At 41.5% G+C, this 23428-nt stretch overlaps 1 protein-coding gene across 10 annotated transcripts in view; it reads left to right on the top strand.

Moving 5' to 3' along the window:
- Positions 1-15457: 15457 nt before the first annotated feature.
- The window catches only part of ALMS1 (ALMS1 centrosome and basal body associated protein), a 232370-nt gene continuing 224399 nt past the window's right edge, over positions 15458-23428 (top strand). For all 10 annotated transcript variants that reach the window (XM_059942945.1, XM_059942937.1, XM_059942939.1 and 7 more), the window contains exon 1: positions 15458-15780. In XM_059942945.1, the coding sequence (XP_059798928.1) occupies positions 15484-15780 (297 nt within the window). In that variant the 5' untranslated portion in view covers positions 15458-15483. The remainder of the gene's footprint in view (positions 15781-23428) is intronic.

Here is a 23428-nt window from a genome sequence, read left to right as displayed (position 1 = left end):
TCAATTCCCTGATAAGATATATGCATACTAGGGAGTGGCTGGGAAATCCTACAGAAAATTCCAAGGTGTCACCTCAAGGAAAGACTCAAGGAGTCTGGGACTCCAGTGGCCCAGGGAATGTTGAGAGGTCATCTTCAAATTAAAAAATAAATTGCAAAATAAAAAAACACCTTGCATCCCTACCTTTAAGATTCAATATATAGCATCATTCTGGGTTTTTGAGGCAACATATACCACATTTACTGAGTAATCCATACTCCAACCCACTGATTAAATAACTTGGAAGGGTTACTTGATTTGGATCAAATCCAGAGTAAGAGAAAACTTCAGCTTGTTTAAGCTACTCTGGCATCCAGCTGTTTTGACCCAAAATATCTAAAGGTGCTTGAAGTATTTGTGGCAGATTGAGACACTCTGTAAAACTTGTGAAAGTCTAGATTAAGAATCACAGTGTAGCCCCTTAAGATTTTGGAGCAAAACAAAATCCTACTGGGAAAATCACTATTTTCTTTTTGAGACTGTAGGTTGCTAGAGGGTGATAGAGATTACATTGACTATAGTACACCAAATGACCATGGAAGCTGAATTATCATCATGAACCGAGTGTTATTTGGTTATATCATGCCCTGAAGTAGGGTATGCCTAACAGTACTTCATCATCAAGCAGAAGTAATATGTACAAAATTGGGCTCTAACAGCTCTGGGAGGCAGAATTCAGTTAAATAAATCAGGGCCAATATTCCAGGCAAAACTATTGTTTTTCAACATTTTATAAAAATTTTCAAACATATAGAAAAATTGAAAGATTTGTACAGCGAGCATGCATATACACACCACCTAGATCCTACAATTAACATTTGCTATATTTGCTTTATTTCACATTATCTGTCCATTCCTCTATGTATCCACCAATTTTTTTTGATGTGTTTCGAAGTAGTTCATCTAGATCTCTACTTGCATCTTACACCCAACTATCGCTCAATCCACACCTCTAGCCTCATGCTTCTGCTACAAACACCATCCTTGAAATTACTGGATGCCTTATTCCTGGTCATGGTATTCTGCACAACATTGTTTCTAGCTAGCAGAGAAGGCAATGGGCTAGTACAGACAGAAATTCGTGGTCTTATCATGTACCTCACCACCAGAAACAGCTGAGCTTATAGAATGGTTAACTGGCCAATTAAGACTCAGTTATTGAACCAGCAGGCAAAAAACTGGGGCAGTCAGGGGAAAGGGGTGGGTGCTATACATGCTCTGAACTAATAACTAATATACAGTGCTCTTTCCCATACAGTCAGAATACATGGATCTGAGAGCCAAAGGGGTGAAAGTGGTAGTGTTACTTTTCAATATTAAATCTAAATGTTTGCTTCTTGTTCCTTCAATTTTTGGCCCTGTTGGTTTAGAGGTCTTAGTACCCAAGGAATTAGTGTTTCCACCACTGGACAAAACAAGGGTTCCACCGAACCGAAAGTCGAAACTGTCACCTGACCATTTTGTGCTCCTTATGCACCTGGATTAACAGGACAAAAAGGAGGTAACTGTTTGGCTGGGGATTTCCAAAGGGAAATACTTTTATCAAAGAGAAATAGGAACACTGCCACAACATTGAGTGAGAGAAGAATATGTCTGGAACACAAGTGATCCTCTGGAACACTTCCTAACAATGACATATGCTGTAATAAAAGTCAGTGAAAGACTACAGCAACCCTATATGGGAAGGACCCCTCAGAAATTGTGGTTTGGGTCACCCCAAGAGTAAAAAAGCCCAGCTGGTTGAGATGTCTGCTGAAAGGGAACATGAAATAGACATTATAGAATCATAGTAGTGCTGTGTAGCTTGTGCCCAGCTACAGAAATGAGGACACTAGGAGTCATCTTATTTTCCTCACATTATGCATATACATATGTAATTATATATGTGAATAAATATCTATTCAGAACTATACATCTTAATTTTCCCTGTATCTTTCTTCTACTATTTTATATAAGGTGGATGCTTTGTTATCTGTTGCTGGGTAACAAACCACCTCAAAATTTAATGGCTTAAATCAACGATTTATTACCTTTCACGATTCTGTGAGTTGACTGGGTAGTTCTGATTCATGTAGTATGTGAGCTAGACTATATCTTTTCAATAAATTTCTCTTTAAATTAAGTTGACCAGAGTCATTTCTATTGCTTATAATCAAAGAACACCAATTGGAACAGAAATTGTTACCTGAGAGTGTGTCCCAAGCGAAAGGCCCTTGAAGAAATATGGGGTATTTGGAATCGATCATCAGACCAAGATAAGGCAAAAGGCAGTAAGATTTCAATTAATACTGGGGGAGAGGAAAGTAGTAGCTCATGGAACTCAGTGGAGAAACAGAAAATTTCTATGGGTAGCAGGTGCCTAGAATGCAGTCCAGAGCGTGCTCATATGGACACCTGAACAAAGTGGTCCTAGTGGTGGGGATGGATACTATGTATGAACTCAACAATATGTACTTCTCTTCACTAAATTTGATCTGCCTACCACCACTGTTACCTACCCAAATGCTGATAGTAGCAACCAGTTGTGATCCAGTAATGTGGTAGCAACCCTCAAGGGGATCAGTGAGTTGAGACAGTAATTTTGCACTTACAGGAATAGAAACTTTTTGCGTAGTCTATGTTGTCCTCACTGATCTATCATCTACTAAAATTATTATATATATATACACACAGACACACGTATACATGTATAAAACAAAACTTCTCTCTACATATGCCATATATTAACTTTTATAATTTCTTTTTTTGATTATAAAAGCATTATAAAAATGAAGCTATTAATGGATTAACTTAGCCATCAGTGGAAATGACTCCTCCTAAGGGAGAGTTTGCCACCAGGAGTCAACTGCAGGTTGTAATCAGCTTCCCCTCCACCCACTCAAGCACCTGAGATGCACCTCACTTTCTGCTCACCTAATACCCCCAGGAGCCAGGTGGGAGAGGAAGTTAAAGGTTCCCTAGTAGGCAGACATCTTTATCAGCTTCAGTGAAACCAAACTTATTCTGAGGTTCTATTCAGAAACTTTTGACTGGCTAATTCAATTCAATCTCCATTCATTTCATTCAACAATGTTTACCTAGCACATTTTTTGTGCCAGACTGTTTTAGGCACTAGGCATACAATGGCATGCAAAACAGACAAAAAAATTCCTTCTCTCATGGAGCTTGCATCCTAATGGGGGGTGGGGTGGGGAATAAACAAGACAATAACAAACAAATTTTGGGTAGTGATAAGAAGAAAAATAAAGCATAGGTAAGGGTGTGGGTGTATTGGGTTACTAGAGAAGGCCTGTCTGATACAATGAGCAGAGACTCTGTGGTAGTGTGTTCCAGCAGTGGGAACAGCAGGTGCAAGGGCCCTGAAGTGGGAGTGGGCTTTGCATATTGTGGAACAGTGAGGAGGCCAGCGTGGCTGGAGTGGGGTAAGCAAGAAGGATGGGCAGAAGTTTAGATCTGGAGGTATCCGGGTAGGAGCCAGATCATGTAGGCTCTTGTAGGCCCTGGTTAGGACTTCGGATTTTATTCTGAGTGATGTTGAAAGCCCTTGTGAGGTTTTGAATAGAGACATGAAACGCTCAGATTAAAGATTTAACTAGATCCCTCTTGTTCCCCTATAGAAAATTTTCTTTGATGGAAACTAGTTCCATACCTCTAAGTTTCTTCATTTCAGCCACATCCACACAGGTAAGCTCCTCCCATTTCCTGTTGCTGCAGGGCTTTCCTCTGCATATTTCTGCAAGTCTTCTTTAGCTCTTCTTCCTGCTGACCTCCTTCTCCAAAACCTATCCCACAACTGTTGAAAGCCTTCCCTCGTCCCCACAGCCACTCACCTCATTCCGCCCTCAACTGATACCCAGTTTGCTCCTGAGGACATGGCTGTCCTTGTAGCCTCTGCAGGGAAGGTTGACAGTTTCCCATGTTCCACTTGCAACTGGACTAGGAGTTGGGCTGTGCTTGGTCCTACTGCCCCACTGGAAGCTTCTACACCACATGGTTAAACAGGAAGAGGCATAGACTGTGTAGTCAGACTGGGCTTGGAGCCATACATCACCCACTCTTACTGACTGGGTTATTTTGGGCAAATTATTTAACTTATTGACCTTGGATTCCTCATCTGTAAAATGCTTTGTCAAATTGTTGTGAAGATTAGAGGAGGCAATGATTGTAAAATACCCATCACAGTGCTTGGCACTCAGAAAACCATTGACTTCCCTTCCCCCGTCCCTTTGATGTCCATATTGCCCTCCTTGTCACTCATCTGGTTAGTGTGCAGGGAGAATGTGGCATCTGGCCCACCTTCTCTCTAATTCAGCTTTTGTCTCCATCCTAGGGGTTTTTAGTAAGCGCATAAGGAGACCTGTTTTAGGAACTCACTCCTGTAGCCACACCTGAGGCCTTTTAAACTCCTGTAGCCACACCCTGGACCTTCTAAACACCAATAACTTGGTCTCCAGTCAAAACCTCCTATTTCTCCACTCACCCCTTCATGCCATCTCACCATCGTGTGCACTTAGTCTCCAAGTGCTTCTTTTCCAAGTCTGACAGCTGCATCCTGGGTCTCCACCTTCTCCTCCATTTGGCTTAGACTTCCTCCTGTGGATCAGTCAGTGAGGGTTTTTGGTTTCAGGCAACAGAAGCTGGCTCTGGCTAGCTGCAGCAGAAAAGGAACCTCCTGGAGGGATTTTGCAGGGGTCCTAGAACCAGTGGGAAAGCTGGAAGCCAGGCTTAGAAAAGGGGTGGTATCATATGTTAGGTTTATCATTCAGTAAATATTTATTACTTCTCCTCCATCAGCCTCCATGGGAGAAGCATGAAGTTGGATGGGCCCATGTGATTTGCTTTGGCCAATGAAGTGTGGGAGGAACTGCACACTTAAAAAGGATTCGTGTTTCCTGCAGCCTTAAAAAGGATTCGTGTTTCCACTTACCTCTGAGAGCTTCCTTCCTCCGTCATGGAAGGAGCATGCATTGGGTAACCTGACAGTCCCAGAATAATGAAAAACTTGTGGAGAAAAGTCACCTCAGCCAAGTCATTCACTGAAGACACAGATATCCCCAGGCAACCCTTTGGTACACAAGCAAGAAACAGTGCTTTTTATTATAGGTCACTAAGATCTTGTGTTTGTTTGTTACACAGCGTTGTGTGAATAGCTGACCAAGAAAGGCATGAACCAAGGAAGGCGGGGGAGTAGAACCCATGACTAAGGTCATGCCAGAAGAACAAGTTGGTGAGGATATCTCTGCTTGTTCCATTGGTTGTTGCTACTGCTGAACTCTCGACTTCACTACTACTACTTCCAAGCCAGTGCTCTTCAAACTTTAATGTGCCTACGAATCACTTGGGTCTCTTGTTAAAATGCAGATTCAGTAGGTCTGGATGGGGTCTGAGATTCTGCATTTCTAACAAGCTCTGGGTGATGCTACTGGTTCCCAGACTATACTTCGAGTAGTAAAGTTCTGAACTGTTTCTGCCTTACCCCCTTAAGAGTCAAAGTCACAGATGAGAGCAACCAAATGTGTGAATCTAGGTCACATGTCCATTCCCTGGCTGCTGGGTAGCAGGGAGAGGGATGGCTTTCTATAGTGGGTGGGGAATATTGTCCTTGAGAAAAGAAAGGAGTGATTCTCTACCATGACCGTGCATCAGCATTACCTGGGGGTGGTATGTGTGATAGTTTAAAGATCAGATCCTGAGCACCAATCCAGACTCCCTGAATCTTATTCTCTGCATGATGGGAGCTGGGATTCTTCATAAAATATATACCTCAGGTAATTCTGATGAAGGTAGCCTGTGGATCACACTTTGGTTAACATGAATAAAAACCAGGAAACATGAATTCAATAAACTTCTTGCCCCACTCTCCTGAGTAAATGATATTTATTGGCACCTATCTTTCTTCTTCTGTATGTGGCTGAGAAAGCCACATACTTCTCTTGTCTGAGGGTAATTCCTCCACCTGAATCACCCAAAATTCTCTCTGCTTTTATCAATTTCCTTTTTGTGTTCTAGCTTCAATGTCTTTCTTTCCTTTGGGTCAGTCATCTCAGCATACCAATATTAAAAAAACCCAAACTCCAATAGTTCCTTTCCGGCCCTAACTACTAGCTAATCAATTTCCTTTCTTTTCATGGCCAACTTCCTCCTTTCTATACTCAATGTCTCACCTTCCTCACCCCCAACCATTTCTCAACTGCTGGACAAGTTTCCACTCACTATCCCATCAAAATAATTTCTTATGCAAGTTACCAATAAATTTCTTAATGCCAAATTCAATAGACACTTTTCAGTCTTATTTTATCTTTCTGCAGCATTTGATCCTGTTGGCTTCTCCCACCTTGAAACTCTTTGATTTCCCATATTCTATGATACCACTCTTTTTGTGTTTTCTTCCTATCTCTCTGGTAGTTCTTTCTTAGTCTGTGTTCACCTCTTCCTCTTTTGGGATGTGTGTATTATTCAGGGTTCCATCCTTGGCACATGTACTGAGTTATGACTTCCTCTAACACATATATGCTCTTTGTCAGAAACCCACACCTCCCTCTTTCCTGAGTCCTAGATCTGTATATACAGCTGCTAACTGAACATCCTTCCTGGGTATCTCTCAGGCAACTAAAACTCAATGTGCTCATAATTAAACACATGACTTTTCCCTTCAGACCTGCATCTTCCTACTTCTATATTTCTATCATCAACTCAGTTGCCCAAACCAAAACCTGGGATTTAGCTTTATTCTTTCCTTTCCACCACTCTTCCCCACATCCAGTCACCAGGTACTACTGATGTCACTCCCTACATAGCTTTTGCATCTGTTCTCTCCTCTCCTCCGTTCTTTCAGTCATCATCTGAAGTACTGTTGTAACTTCCTTAGGGGATCTCCTTTTTTCTACCAGGGCTCTCCTCCACAACATCATATGTTTTTATTTCTAAGGACAATGGGTGAAAAGATATAGGGACATATTTGTATAACTCAAGGATGCAACCATTTGTTTAAAGGGTGCTGTAGTTGAAGGATGATTCCAGTTTGTTCTCTAAAAAGCTCAGACTCAGGTGACATCAGTTTGTCTTTCAGACTGTCCGCTTGGAATGTGAAAGCTGCTGGACAGGCTTAAACATTTCAGATGTAGACATTGGGATAGCTTGCCACCAGCTGATAGATCTAATTACTTCCTCACTTATACCTAACTTTATACATTCTTGAAGAGTCATCTTTGGAGAAAGTCACAGTATGCAATCACAGCAGAAGGACTCAATGAGAGCTCTGCCATATTGACCAGTCCCAGCCTTGGTTCATACACTATTGAGAGCAACAGCAATTAAAATGACTCTAAAAAAAAATTGTAGTAAGAACCACATAACATAAAATCTACCCTCTCAAATTTTCAAGTATACAGTATACTATGGTTAACTCTATTACAAGGATTACTGAAGTTCCTCAATTCATAATTTTATTAGTGGCTTCATGAAAAATATCACCATGGTGGAGTCCAGTGATTCTTTGGAAATGAGATACAAGCAAGACTGGACATTGATTTCTAAGGGTCAAGCCTGGCTACGTCGCCCCATAGATTGTAACTCTTCTGAAGGCAGAGAAAGTGTCATTCAATCTCTGTTGCTCTAGTATCTGGCAAAGTGACTGGCATTTAGTAGTTGGTCAATAAATATTTGTTGAGTAAATGCCATTGGAGACTTGGGGCTGACCCAGAGATGCCAAGATGACAAGGCACAGCCTCAGGCCTGACAGGTAAATAAAGAGGGATGTAACTTGATTAGCTGGTTGTAACCTGACTATCTGGGGTAATCTGCCTATGTACACTCTTTTCCCATTGAAAAACAAAAGCCTGAACCTTTAAAGGCTTCAGTTTGAAAAGTGAATCTTTTGATGGGAGAAAGCCAGCTGACCCTGCAATTTGAAGTAGCCCCCTGAGTTTCCTCTTTCACAGGCAGTAGGCTCAATTTAATGACTCCTGTCACTGCCATACAGGGCCCACATGCTTCACATGTTCTGGCTCAAAGGTCGTCGGAGACTTTTTCCATGGATTTCCCTTAGCACAGCTCTGGCAAGCTGGAGATTCATAATGTTTTTCCAAACTAAAACTTCACCAGCCTCTGGCTTCAGATAAGTCCCAAGTTAATAGTAATCTCCCAATTCATTGGTTCTGTTCTTTCTTCAAATAGTGCCTCATCTCCCCCTTGCCTCCAGGTAGTGGTGATATTAAAATATTTAACAACTGGAATGGCAAGGGCATAGGCCAATCAAACCAGAGGCTCAAGCTATAACAGGCATTAACCCTTTAGTTTTTCTATCCTAGGGAGGTAGGTCTGGGGTACCAGAAAGTAATGGGAGTGGAGACGGGAAGGGTGCTTGAGGCATTGGCTAATTACCAATGAATACAGAAATATCTCAATATTTTAACAGCCAATATGGCTGTACCTGTGCACATCAGATGAGTATCGGCCCTGCCTCCAGATTTTTCTGGAAGTTGTCAGTCTGTCATTCATGACTTTCCCAAGAAGCCCAGCTAGCTGTCATGTGATGGGTGGCATTGTTGCCACTCCAGCAGTGGACAGCTTCTCCCATGGTCACACTGGCCTCATCTGGAAACGGCTGTAGTTTCTCCTAGGTTGTTCATCTCTGGAGCACTAGTTCCTCCACTAGACTCTATAATTGCTTCTGCTATTGCCTGATAGGCCCTGTGGTCTTCAGTGGGCATCAAAGCTGCCTTGGGCATCTCTGGACCTCACCACCAAAGTCTGGAAGCCCTCACATCTGATTTTCCAGACATCTATGTTAGAATGGGTGAGAACGCCTCTTGCTCCTTTTAAATTCCTTTTGTGAGAGGATTACCAAAATAGCATTCATTTATTCATTCACTGGACAAATATTGAGGGCAACTATATAGCAGGCATAATTCCAGGTGTTAAAGTTGTGAAAAAGATAGGGTCTCTGCTTTCATGAAGTTTATATTCTAGTGGGTAGAAATAGAAAATAAACAAACATATACAATGTCAGCTAATGATAAATGTATGAAGAAAAATAAAGCAGAGTGATGGGTTAGAGAATGAAGGAGGAGGCGGGGGATAGGGATGCCGTCTTAGACCAGGTGATCAGAGAAGACCTCTGACGTTTGATCAGAAACCTTAATAAAGTAAAAGAGTGAGCAACAGGGGTTATCTGGGGGGACAGCAAGTGCAAAGACCTTGTAGTAGTTTGCATGTGATCTAGTGTTTTATGGTTTTAGTGGATCAGATCCTTCACTTTTTACTGAAATCTGCCTTTTGCTCTACATTTGAACTTCAAAAACCCAATTAAGATTTCTTTCCTTCCTAATAGACAGCTTTTTTCTTTCCTCATCTCTGTTTATCCAGAAAAGGAGAGGGGGAAGAAGAAAGGAGGTGGAGGAGGGTGAGGCAACGACAATGGATGTGGGAGGGGGAACGGAGGGCGTGAAGCTCTTACCCCTGTTTCACTACCTCCTGGCTCCTAGATGAAGGAGTGGGCATGCCCCATGAGTGGGCAGGTCTAGTCTGAGCAGCCTCTCAGTTCTGTGGGCACATTAGATATGTGGTATGGGACTCTATACCATTTTGAATTGGCAAACTTCAACTTTTTATGCACTCATTTAGGTGTAGTCCTGCTATAGGAAGGGATAGCCAGGAAACTTCACTGTAAGTCTCAGTCGTCAGACCCTCTGTTCAAGGTGTATGGGTAGGTCTCACACTCCCCATCGTTCTCCACCTGTCTTTTCCCATCCTTTGGGCCCCTGCCTCAATAGATGGCTATCACAGATAACAGTAATTTTTTTTTCTGAGTGCAGTATCAGTACCTAATTTATGCTTAACGTTTTTAGCTAGGACCCTTTGCCATAATCTCAGGCAGTATGCAAGGTAAACTTATTATTCATTGATGTATCTATGTACTTAATCTATAAACAGGGTTAAGTGGTTAAGAATCCGCCTGCCAATGCAGGGGACACGGGGTCGAGCCCTGGTCCGGGAAGATCCCACATACCGTGGAGCGACTAAACCCGTGCGCCACAAGTACTGAAGCCTATGCTCTAGAGCCCACGAGCCACAATGACCGAGCCCGCATGCCTAGAGCCCATGCTCCGCAACAAAAGAAGCCACTGCAATGAGAAGCCCGCGCGCCACAACAAAGAGTAGCTGCCGCTCGCCACAACTAGAGAAAGCCCGTGCACAGCAACGAGGACCCAACACAGCCAATCAATCAATCAATCAATCAATCAATCAATCAATCTGTAAACAACATTTGCACAGCACTCTTTGCCAGAGCTGGAGCCACTACAATGTATTATGGGTGGTAAAAGTGTATGTGTGTGTGGTTTTTGATGTCTCCAAGCGCAGTGTACTCAGAGTCACCACTCTCTTTTGGTGACTAAAGCTCTCTGTTCCTGCACTGAGTGCATCCTTGCCCAGTTTCTTCCTTCCTAGAGAAACAGGAAGGCCTGAATCCTGATTTGGGCAAAAGCTGAACTCCCCAAAGAGATAACAGCAGGGAAATAGTATGGAGAACCCAGGGAATAGGAAGAGTCTGAATGATGAGGCCTGGGTTTAATCTTACTATAGTGGGTGGCCAGGTTTCTCCGTGCTCTCAGGGAAAAAGGATCCTCAGCTCCTGTCCTGTCCTCTTGTGGCAGCGCCGTCTTTAACACCAGCTACTACTACTGCTAGAAGGAAATATCAACAGGGGCGCTTGCTTAGCCATAGAAAGATTGGTGCCAGGAGACGGCATTCCTACTTCCTAGCACAGTGCCTTGAACGTACAAAGCAATCAATCTTTGATCAGGAGGTATTGTGCTTCAGAGCAGAAACCAGAATTCTAGTAACTGAAAATGCACTCCACTCACAGTAAATTTAAAACTAGCATAGAACTTACATAGTTCCTTCAGTTTAATATGTCAATGCTCTCCAGCCAGTGATCACTGGGAACATTCCTATAGTTAAGCAAAGTTGGATTTATTATTTGTTGCAACAAGGGAGAGCACACATAATGGGAAATTGTGGAGTATCTCAGTAAGAGGATGTTGTTAGGACTTACAGAATTTGGGCTTGTGTTAAGTGATTTTGAGGAAGGTTCAGAGAAGCAGGGCTTTACTGAGTTGGATGATATCAAGGGGGATAATTCTATGATTGAGTACCTTAATGAATCTTATCTAGAAGAAGGGAAGAACGGAGCGATGCTAGAGCTATAACTGATAAAGCGGCAGCAGTCGCTCAAATTAGTTGGAAGAGGGAGATGTTTAGTATGCTTATGGTTTGCACAGTAACACTGTTTCTGTCTGTGCTTAGACAAGACTATGAAGCGGTCTTGTTTTTTGTCTCCATTCATCACAGTCACAGAGTGACCCTGTGTGATGCTGGTGTTCTATGAGATTGCTTATGCTCGATAGGAAAATATCATGGCATAGCTCCGACTGCCAGGCCAGCTCCTAGCAACACTGAGGCTTAGTTCTTAGTGTCAGGCCAGTTTCCAGATGCCAGAGGTTTATTTTCTTAGTCCCCCAACCCCAACACTTTTGGTCAAAGGCAAAGTTAGGCCATGGAATGTTAATCCGTGATATTCAGATTTTTTTTTTTTTTTTTTTACTATTGCTGGGTTCCTGCTGACTCAGAGAATGGACTGTAGTTGGACTAGGGTTAATCTTTCCTTGTCCTCCAGCTGTAGGATAAGTTGTTGAATCATACGCCATGACAATGACTGTGTAGTAACATTTAGTACTCTGGACAGGGTACAGTGACCAACTGCCAAAAAAACAATTACCAGAAACAAAATGATTATTCACCTTTGCAGTACGTCTGGAAGCCAGGGGCCCAGATTATAAAACCTTGCAATGAAAAAATACCCCAGAATAATCCAGCTGGGTCTGTTTTAGAAAGCTAGGTGGTTTTATCATCTTTTAGCCTACTCATGTTCTACTACCCTGAAGGATACAGATGCAGCAATAAGTATTGCTAAACACAAACTCCCCTGTGGCTAGCTAAACAGAAATCAAGGCCTATGTGATTGTTCATGAAAACTCTGGCTATTGAACTCAAATTTAATTGGCTGAACTTCTAAAGCAGAAGTTGTGATATTTATTTATTTTTATTTTTTAAAATTTAGGAACAGGACCTTTTTTTTTTTTTTAATTATTTATTTATGGCTGTGTTGGGTCTTCATTTCTGTGCGAGGGCTTTCTCCAGTTGCGGCAGGTGGGGGCCCCTCTTCATCGCAGTGCGCGGGCCTCTCACTATCGCGGCCTCTCTTGTTGCGGGGCACAGGCTCCAGATGCGCAGGCTCAGTAGTTGTGGCTCACGGGCCCAGCTGCTCCGCGGCATGTGGGATCTTCCCAGACCAGGGCTCGAACCCATGTCCCCTGCATTGGCAGGCAGATTCTCAACCACTGTGCCACCAGGGAAGCCCAGTTGTGATATTTATAATGTTTGCTAAAGTCAGAGAAAAGAGTTTGGAGCGTCTTTTTCAGTTGTGTTACTTTTGTTGTGGGACTGAATTTCATTCAGAGTACATATGCAGAGAAAGTCAGTTATCCCTCCTGGGAGTTCTCCCAAGTAGTCTGTGAGTCTGTGCTTGCCTCATTTTCTTTGGTTTGTGGGTATTGTTCTCAGAGAAATATGAGCCACTGGAGGAGTGGTAATTTTAAGCTCCTGAAAACCTCTAACAATTAGATTCAATATACAGGGTAAGTTAGTAGGAGGGTGTAAGCCTGATGTTTATGTAAGAAGTAGTACTCTAGTGGGGTACAGACTATACTGGGAGTATAAATATTATTAAGTATATCAGGAGCAAGCCAGTATTTTGTCCTCAAGATGGGCAGATTTCTTGTTTAAGTAAAATAGGCTTCTGCAAAGTGGGCTGCAGTGTTTCTGAAGAGAACAAACTGACTATTGGAGCAAGGATAGCCCCAATATTAGTTGCTATTCCTGAAGGGCTAGGTTTTTCTGATAAGGTTGTGATACCCTCAGAGAAACATTTTGTTGAGGTGTGGATCAAGGTCCAATTTCTATAAGATTGAAGTTTGGGATTAATCACGTGAGAAAAGCTTAAGAACCAGAAGGGACCTATAGATGAAAATCTACATTATGAAGTGTTTAAAAGTGCAGCTACTGAATTTTGTCAATAGTTTAATTAAGAGCAGTAGCTATGGTTTGAGAAAAATACACCACGAGGCTTCTTTTTCTTAAGCAGCAGAAGAGCACAGGGAGTCAAACGTAACAGGATGAAGATAAGGGAGATCATACTGAGAAATCATTTTGTTAGTTGTTAAAGTACAATAATAGGCAAGATTAGTGGTAGGGTAAAGGATGCTGAAGAATCAGAAAATTAATCTTTTTCTGTTGTCATGGGCACAAGCTGTCCATTTCTATAATCAGCAGCTTCTGGAGAATTCCCAAGGATCTTCAGTCTTCCAAAGGAATGGACGTCCAGTAGTCAGGCAAAAATGATGCATGTATTTTTGGCTGGGAAACGTGAACCCAAGATCAATGCCTTGGAATTTTACTGCTGAGTCAGTTGTTAGCAGTGCCTAATAAGGTCTTTTCCATTGAGGTTCATGGGAAGTTTTCTTCTGATGTTTTTTCAGAAAGATCAAATCTCCAGCTTTGAGGTCATGCAAAGGTTGCTTAGGTGGGTGCTTTGGAAATGCAGCCCCTACCTATTGTTCATAAAGCAGTAGTTATTGTGTGGGCCCCCTGCAGTAATTAGTCATATTAGCTTGCATCAAGGTAGAATCTAGTATTGGAAGTAATTCCCAAATACATGAATTTTATTATTATTATTAACTCAGAAGGAGATATGTATATCCTAGAATGGTTCATGTTATTGCTATCAAGGTAAATAGAAGTTCTTTGGGCCTTGGAAGTTTGAGGGTTTCTGAGAGCTTTGATAATTAGTTTTATAATTCCATTAGTTCCCTTTATTTTTCCTGACATTTGTGGATGATAAGGAGAGTGGGGTTTCTAAGTAAATGGTAAAGCTTTACAGAATTACTTAATGATAGTGTCAGTGAAATGTGTGACCCTGTTACTGGAGAGGTACATTGGAATTTCTCAAGTCAGAAATATAAAATCAAGCAATTTTTTTCCCACCATTACAGCCATAGCTCTCCAGCAGGGAAAATCTTCAATCTACCATAAAAAAGAATTGTATTTGTATGTACTCATAGTTCATTTCGAGGTGTTCAAAGGAGCACTGAGGCTTTGGGCTCCAGTCCATATTCTATCTTTATAGTTTTGCCAGGATTGAGTCATTGGCAGATAGGACCTACATCCTTGGCAATACCCCTAATTTATGCCACCAATGTTGGTTGCCAATTTATCTCTGCTTTTGTGGGTAATACCGTGAAGAATTTTTTGCTGGACTCCACTTTAATTGTGGCTATCTCCTTAGATAATAGCAAAGGATCTCAAGGTTCTTTAATTTGCCATTCATTTCATAGGGGTTCTTAGGTGATAGGGAAATCTTTGTTTTTAAAGCATTTTGAAATCATTGACTAACCCCCAAATGTAGGTACTATCAGTATAAATATTTGCTCTTTTATCCTTTATTAGCTGATAGGTCTGGGCGAGGGCAATTACTGGACTTACAGAAGGCCTGGGATGGCATTGCCAGCCCCTTACGAGGTAAGAGACATTGGGCAAGTTATTTTTCTGAGCCTTAGATTCTTCAAATACAAAATGGTAATAATACTTGTCTCACAGAACTGTAAGCATTTAATGTTACTGTACAATAATCAACAAATAATACCTACCACTGAGTTCTTCATATTGGTTATCTCCCTTAATTATCACAACCATCCTATGCGAGGGCCTATTACCGCATTTCATAGAGGCTTAGTCTCACTGCTGTTAAGTGGCCATGTTTGGATTCAAAGTCCCATCTTTCTGATACCAGAGCCCAGTTCTTAATTAACCCTCTACTGCCTCTGACACTTTTCCACTGTTAGGTTCAAGTGCCCATGATACAGCCTGTCATACATTAGGCACTCAACGTTTAAAAATTTATAATTTGCAGGTTTGATTATTTTGGGTTTGTCCGAGGGTCTGATCGTCCCTCTGTGCAGGGACAAAATTCAATTTTGGCCCGGCCCAGCCGAGGACTATAAATTCTCCCCGCTTCCGACAGGGGCCCAGTCCAGGTTTATTGTGAGCTTACAGTACTGTGAGCAAGATCCCATCTCGTGACAGGGGCGAGGCGTCGGCGTCGCCTGTCAGCAGCTCCGCCCCTCTGGCCTTCCCGCTGCCGCCGCCGGGCACCCTTAGCAACATGCGCGCACACTCCCCGCCCCGAGCAGTCCGCGCGACGCCGGCGCGAGGCGTCGGCGGTCTCCGCGCCTGCGCGCGGCCACAACCGCCAGTAGGCTCTCTTCCCCTCCCTTCCCTCCCCCCTCCCCTTTCCTCCTCTTCAGCCTCCTAGAACTAGAAGCCAATATGGAGCCAGAGGACATGCCTTGGCCAGGAGAGCTCGAGGAGGAGGTGGAGGAGGAGGAGGAGGAGGCGGAGAACTTGGACGAGTACGAGGTGGTGATGGTGGAGGAGATGGAGGAAGAGGAGGGGCGGGAGCCGGACGCGGATTTTAACTACGAGAGCCAGCGTCGGGAGAGTACGGACGACGAGGAGGATGAGGAGGCCAAGGCCTGGCTGCAGGCGCACCCCGCCGGGACTTTGCCTCAGCCGTCGCTCCCGAGGCACCGCTACTCGGTGGGCGAGCTGACCAGCCCGGGGAAGGTGAGCCGGGTCGGGGAGGGGTATGGGCCGTCGTCGGGCAGGGTGACGGGTGGTCCCTGAGCGCTTTGCCTCCTCTCCCTTGCGGGCTGCCTCTTGCTCTCTGCCTGTCACGGTGCCTGACAAATAGTACGCGTGCTTTTAAAGGCTTGTAGGGCCATTTCGTCTCCTAGGCTCCGACTCTTGCCCAGGCTTCCGGCCGACTACTCCAAGTCTCCTGTTCTTTCAGGCAAAGATCTCTCTTGTTTCCTCCCCACCCTCCCTCTCTCCCCTGGGCTTTTTAAATTACTCCAGATGTTCAGAGGAGCCAATATTGTGGTTAAGAAACGCTTTTGGGAGGAGGTGGGCCTTATACCCTGAGGGAGGGGAAAAGGGCGTTGTAGGAGTGGAGAGAGTGGTTGCCCAGGGACTATCTTGTGGGGGAGACAATTAGGAGATTAGTTTGCCTAAAGGGCGGGACTCCCCTTGAGGGAGCAGAGTGGATTCTGTGCACCCTTTGAGTAGTTAGTCTCTAGAGGCTTCTTGCCAATTGTGCTTCTCTGACCTCTCGTTTGTAGCAATAAAGGGGTCCCCAGCCGGTAGGAGGGGCTTAGAAACGCAGGAGGCTTATGCTGCAGCTCCCAACAGTCTGGAAAACTAGAAAGAGCTGATTTTATGGTTGGCTCCTGAAGATCATTTTGAAAATAACTGCATTTAGTTGATTCCTTTTCAGGGACAGAGGAAAGGTTTGCTATACAATTCGGGTATCTAGTCATCAGACATTTATTAAATTTTTATTCTGTGAAAGGTACATTGTGGGGACAAAAAGAAACCTAAGGTTTATTGTCTAGGACTGCTCCTTAGACAAGATGTCAACTGTGCAGAGTAAAACAACAAGGTACAACAATTGAAAAGACAGAGGAAAGACTATATAGACCTGTGCCGTCAATACAGTAGTCATAGCAGCGTGTGGCTCCTTACATCTTAATTTGTTAAAATTAAATAAAATTAAAAATTCAGTGCCTCTGTTGTACGAACAGTGCTCAGTAGTCGCACTTGACTAGTGGCTATGTAATTGGACAGTGCAGATACAGAATAATTTCATCACTACAGAAAGTTCTACTGGACATTGATGCTGTAGACTGTTGATCATTAAAGAGTAGTAGTTGTTGTTTTGCCTGGTAAATATTCCAATCGGTGCTGAATTCATTGAACATGTATTATTGAGCATTCTTCATGGGCCACACATTGTGCTGGATGCTATGGAACCTTGGTGAACCCAAACATTTGTTGTCTCTGCTTTTCTAGTGTACGCAGTCTAGAGAGGGAGGCAGACAAAATTCAGTTGGGTCACAAAAATAAAAGTAAAATTGATATGTGCTAACATGCTTTGAAAACATTCAGTAAGGGAATCTGATCTTGTCAGCGAAGCTGGGGAAAGCTTCCCTGAGGAAGTTATGACAAGCTGAGATCTGAAGACAGGTTACAGTTAACTAGGTGAAGGGAAAAGGAAGGAGCTTTGCAGCTGAGGGAAAGGCACATGGAAAGGTACTGTCGGTAAGAGAGAGCGTGGCATTTTCAAGGAACCAAAAGCCAATATGGGTTGAGCAGACACTTCAAGGCTTTGTGTGCTATGCAAGGAATTTGGAAGCTTTATCCCGGGAAGTCATTGAAAATGTTTTAAACAAAGGGGTATAGGATAAGATTTCTGTTTCAGAAAGATCACTTTGTAGCACAGTAGAGAACAGCTTTGACAGCAGGTTGGGGTGGGGAGCTGCAATAATAAGTCAGGGATGCTAATTAGGAGGTCATTGCAGTATTGCCAGGCAAATGATGATGATGATATTTTGGAATAGGGAAGTGTTGGTGGATATAGAAAAACGTAGACTGATTCGAGAGAGATTTAAGAGGTAAAGTAATCACACTGATACACTAATTTTACATTATTATTACACTAATAATGGATTAGATGTGGAACACAAGGGCAAGAAGGTGTCAGGTTATTGGATAAATGGTTGAAATATGGCCAGGTTTATGGTAGGGTTGGTGGCCATGGGGTGGGGTGATGGGATGGTTGGGATGGGTGTTAAGATTATGGGTTTGGTTTTAGAGATCAGAGGAGGGGTCTGGGCTGGACATTTCAAGTTGTTAAGTTATCTACATATGGACCATAATTAAAGCCACACTTGTGGATGAGGTCTCCTAACTTTAATTTTGTTCCATGACTTCTTGTTTGAATAACTATTAATATATAAATTTAATATTCCTAGAAGATTTTAATTAAACCACTTTACCTCTTATTACAGCCAGTGTGAAAAAATTATTATCCTGTCTAACAGTGATCTATCTATGTGTAATAGAAGATATCGCTTCTTAGAGCCCAGAGTGTTTTTTCCGTAGAGGTGTTTTGTTTCTGTTTTTGAGAGAAATCAGATATTGTCCTATTTACCTTGGAGGGTATATGAAGGTGTGGGTGATGTGCTGTATTAAAGGCAGTTTTAAGATGATATAAAGAGTATTAAGATAATTTTTTGTTCACTAACATATTAAGATTTACTGGTGTAAGTTGGAAAATGTTTAAAGGAGAAACTTTAATATGTTTCTTGCTAGAAATTAATGAACTATAAAATTTTTTTTTAATTAAGTAATTTATTTTTGGCTGTGTTGGGTCTTCGTTGCTGTACGTGGGCTTTCTCTAGTTGCGGTGAGCGGGGGCTACTCTTCGTTGCGGTGCGCCGGCTTTTCTTTGCGGTGGCTTCTCTTGTTGCGAAGCATGGGCTGTAGGCGCACAGACTTCAGTAGTTGTGGCACATGGGCTCAGTTGTTGTGGCTTGCGGGCTCTAGAGTTCAGGCTCAGTCGTTGTGGTGCACGGGCTTAGTTGCTCCGCGGCATGTGGGATCTTCCCGGGCCAGGGCTCGAACCCGTGTCCCTTGTGTTGGCAGGCAGATTCTTAACCACTGCGCCACCAGGGAAGCCCTGAACTATAAAATTTTTGAAGATGAGTTTGTTGTGTAGTATTTAATTCAGTGTATTCAAAGGAAGACACCAAATGATAGGAAACATTAATTTCATTCAGTCTAGTCTCAAGTTAAATGACAAAATTGTAATATTTGATTCACTCTCATGTATCTCTCTTAGTAGGCAATTAGGATGTTCTAGTGGGGATCTGTAAGGTGTTGATTAAGTTTGCAAGTCCTATTAATGAAGCTGAGCTAAGGCGTGGAACTGTTCTAAGTTCAATGCAAAATATGACCAGCCTTACAACCAATTATTTTTGAGTTCAGGGAAGTGAGCCTTTGCTTTATTGGTCTTATGCTGGTTCTGCAGACCATTCAACATGGACCATTTCAAACACCTCTACTTGTAATTCCTAAACCTCAATTTCTGAACTGTGCTAGGGAAAATAATTCAATTCTGTGGATTGGTATCATAGAAATTCTTGGTCTTCAACTTTTTTTTTTTTTTTAGTTTTTAGTTTTATTGTTTATTTTCTTTTCTTCCAGTTTTATTGAGTATAATTGACATAAAGCACTGTATAAGTTTAAGGTATACAGCATAATGATTTGACTTATATACATCATGAAACGGTTATCACAATAAGTCATCTCATATAGCTAGAAAATTAAAGAAAAAGAAAAAATATTTTTTTCTGGTGTTGAGAACTCTTAGGATTTACTCTTAACAATTTTCGTATATAACATACAGCAGTGTTAATTATATTTATCATGTTGTGCATTGCATCCCTAGTACTTACTTATCTTATAACTGGAAGTTTGTACCTTTTAACTACTTGGACTCCAACTTTTTTTTTTTTTTGGCTGCGTTGAGTCTTCATTGCTGTGTGCGGGCTTTCTCTAGTTGCGGCGAGTGGGAGCTACTCTTCATTGCAGTGAGAGGGCTTCTCATTGCGGTGGCTTCTCTTGTTGTGGAGCACTGGGCTCTAGGCGCACGTGCTTCAGTAGTTGCAGCACGCGGGCTCAGTGGTTGTGGCACGCAGGCCCTAGAGTGCATGGGCTTCAGTAGTTGCAGCATGTAGGCTCAGTAGTTGTGGTGCATGAGCTTAGTTGCTCCATGGCATGTGGGATCTTCCTGGACCAGGGATCGAACCTGCGTCCCCTGCATTGGCAGGCAGATTCTTAACCACTGCACCACCAGGGAAGTCTGGTCTCCAACTTTTAAATGGGTCATCAACAGTGCTTGGAAATCTTTTTATGTTTCCTCCTTCAGCTTCTTTGGCTTTTTCACTCTTATCCTCTAGATTTCACCCAATGTTCAGCATTCTCCTATCAACAGGTTACCATTTCATAGAAGGAGAGAACACAGGCCTGAACCCCTACACCTTCCTGCTCCCTATCTCCAAATTTATCTACACTGTACAATTCTTAATCTTTTTTGACCTGTTAATACAGATTTTATTCTTAGTATTAATCCTTTCTTGTGCTCCTAGGATAAAAACTATCAGTTATTGTGTGTTTTTCTCTTAAGGAAGTGCTGGATTTTATTTGGAGATATTTGATAAATGATAATGGTTTAAGTTTTTAAAAAAGTGTTTTCTTGACCTTTCTTTGTCAAGTTTGGAATCAGAATTATGCCGTTTTTCTGCAAGGTACTGGGAAGATTTTTATTTTTCTGTGTCTTGGAACAGTTTAAATAATGTAAGATTTTCTTGCATGTTTGAAAAATAATCACTTGTGAAACTGTGCCTCTGGATTCCTTTCAGGGTTATAATCTGTATATACTCTCTCACTTTTCTTGGGTTAATTTTGTAATTTATGATTTTTCTAGAAAATCATTTCAGCAAGGGTTTCTAGTTAATTATAATGGAGTGTTACATAGTATTCTTTATTTTTTTCTATTGCATCTGTGGTTATTTCCATTTCTCATTCCTGATTTTATATAATTATGTTTTATTCTTCTCTTGATCCGACTAGCTATGGATTTGTTTTGTTAATTGTTTTCATCCAAGGAAACAGCTCTTAAATCTAAGTTTAATTCTATTGCTTTTCATCATTTAATTCATTAATTTCAGTTCTCATCTTTTACTATTTCCCTAGATTTATTTTATTTAATTTTACTTAATGTGCTGAATGCTTACCTGGCTTATTTAAAAACATTTTTAACAGTTTTGTTGAGATATAATTCAAATACCATACAATTTACCCTGAATTTTAATGCACAATTCAGTAGTTTCAGTAAATTAATGGATATGTGCAGCCATCACCACAATTTTAGAACAATTTTTTCATTACCTCAAAAAGAAACCCTGTATACTTTAGCTGTCACCCCTCTAGCTTCCATTCTGCTAAGCAACCATTAATCTACTTTCTCTCTCTTTAGATTTGCCTATTCTGGGCCTTTAATATAAATGGAATCATATAATATGTGGTGCATGCCGTACAGCTTTCAGGATCTTAGTTCCCTCAGCAGTGATCGAACCCAGGGCCCTGGCAATGAGAGCACCGAGTCCTAACCACTGGACCACCAGTGAATTCCAATATGTGGTCTTATGACTGGACTCTCACTTAGCATAATGTTTTTAGGAAACATCCATGTATATAACATCAATTTTTCATTCCTTTCTATGACTTAATAATAGTCCATTGTATGGATATACTACATTTTTTTATCCATTCATCAATTGATGGACATTTGGGTTGTTTTCTGCCTGTTGTCTATCTCAGAATGTTTGAAAATTCTCTTTGTGATTTCTTTTTTTGACCCGTTGGTTATTTAGGAGTCTGTTGCTTGATTTCCATGTATTTGTGAATTTCCTCAATTTCCTTCTGTTATTGATTTCTAATTTCATTCCATTTTGGTTGGAGAATATACTTTCCATGATTTCAATTATTTAAAAAATTTGAGGCTTATGTTTATAACTGAGTCACTGTGCTGTACAGCAGAAATTAACACAACATTGTAAATCACCTATACTTCAATAAAATAAAATTAAAAAAAAATTTGAGGCTTGTTTTGTGGCCTAACATGTGGTCTGTCCTGGAGTTGTTCCATGTATGCTGAGAAGGTGTATTCTGCTACTCTAAGATGGAGTGTTCTATAATATCCATAGATGTAGTTTGTTTACAGAGTATTCACATCTTATATTTCCTTGTTGGTCTTGTCACAGGTAGCTGTCCTTTTTTTTTTCAGTTTAATTAATAGACTTTTTTGGGAGCAGATTTATGTTTAGCAGAAAGTACAGAATTCTCATGTACCTCTTTTTCCTCCCCTGTTTTCTCTATTATTAGCATCTTGTATTAGGGTGGCACATTTGTTACAATCGGTAAGCCGATATTGATACATTATTAATTAAAGTGCATGTTTTTATCAGAGTCCACTTTTCGTACATTCTGTGGGTTTTGACAAATATATAATGACATATATCCACTATTACAGTATCACACAGAACAGTTTCACTGCCTAAAAAAATCCCTGTGCTCTACCTGTTTATCCCTCCCTTTCTTCCTCTGAAACCCTGGCAGCTGCTGCTATTTTTACTGTCTCCATAGTTTTGCCTTTTCCAGAAAGTCATATAGTTTGAATCATACAGTATGTAGCCTTTTTATTTTTTTATTATTTATTTATTTTTAAAATAAACTTATTTATTTTTGACTGTGTTGTGTCTTTGTTGCTGCGCGTGGGCTTTTTTTTCTGCTTGCGGTGAGCCGGGGCTAATCTTCGTTTTGGTGTGCGAGCTTCTCATTGCGGTGGCTTCTCTTATTGCGGAGCATGGGCTCTAGGTGCGTGGGCTTCAGTAATTGCAGCACACAGGCTCAGTAGTTGTAGCTTGCGGGCTGTAGAGCCCAGGCTCAGTAGTTGTGGTGCACAGGCTTAGTTGCTCTGCGGCATATGGGATCTTCCCAGACCAGGGCTTGAACCTGTGTCCCCTGCATTGGCAGGCGGATTCTTAACCACTGTGCCACCAGGAAAGTCCCTATGTAGCCTTTTTAGAATGGCTTCTTTCACTTAGCAGTATGCATTTAAGGTTCCTCCATGTGTTTTCATGGTTTGGTAGCTCATTTCTTTTTTTCCAACTTGATTTCTTTTTCTTTTTTTAAAAATTGTGGTAAAATATACATAACATAAAATTTACCATTTTAACCTTTTAAAAAAATTATTATTTTGGCCATGCTGCGTGGCTTGCAGGATCTCAGCTCCTCGACCAGGGATTGAAGCCATGGCCCCAGCAGTGAAAGCACTGAGTCCTAACCACTGGACCACCAGGGAATTTCTCCATTTTAACCATTTTTATGTGGCATTAAGTACATTCACACTGTTTTGTAATCTTCACTACCATCCATCTCCAGAACGTCTTCATCTTTACAAACTGAAACTCGAATATGTCTGCCTTATCTGATTCTGGTTCTGATGCTTGCTCTGTGTCTTCAAACTAGTTTTGTTTTTGTCTTGTATGTCGTAGTTTTTTTTGTTGAAAGCCAGGCATGTACTGAATGAATATGATATGAAAGGAACTGAAGTAAATAGACCTTTAATGTGAAGTTTTTTAAGTTTATCTGGTTAGAGGTGGTTTTGTGTTTATTGTTTGCTGTAGCTGTAGGTGTCAAAGGCTAAAATTTCCTCTGGTGACCTTGTTTTTGTTCCCCCTGTTGTCTTTGGATTTCTCTAAGGACTTCTTTTTTTTTTTTTTTTTTTTTTAGTATGGAATTAAAAAAT

This window comes from Balaenoptera ricei, chromosome 13 (assembly GCF_028023285.1).
Source record: "Balaenoptera ricei isolate mBalRic1 chromosome 13, mBalRic1.hap2, whole genome shotgun sequence".
In the NCBI taxonomy this organism is placed as follows: Eukaryota; Metazoa; Chordata; class Mammalia; order Artiodactyla; family Balaenopteridae; genus Balaenoptera; species Balaenoptera ricei.
The sequence above is the reverse complement of the archived record's forward strand: the minus strand, read 5'-3'. Positions and strand labels throughout refer to the sequence as shown.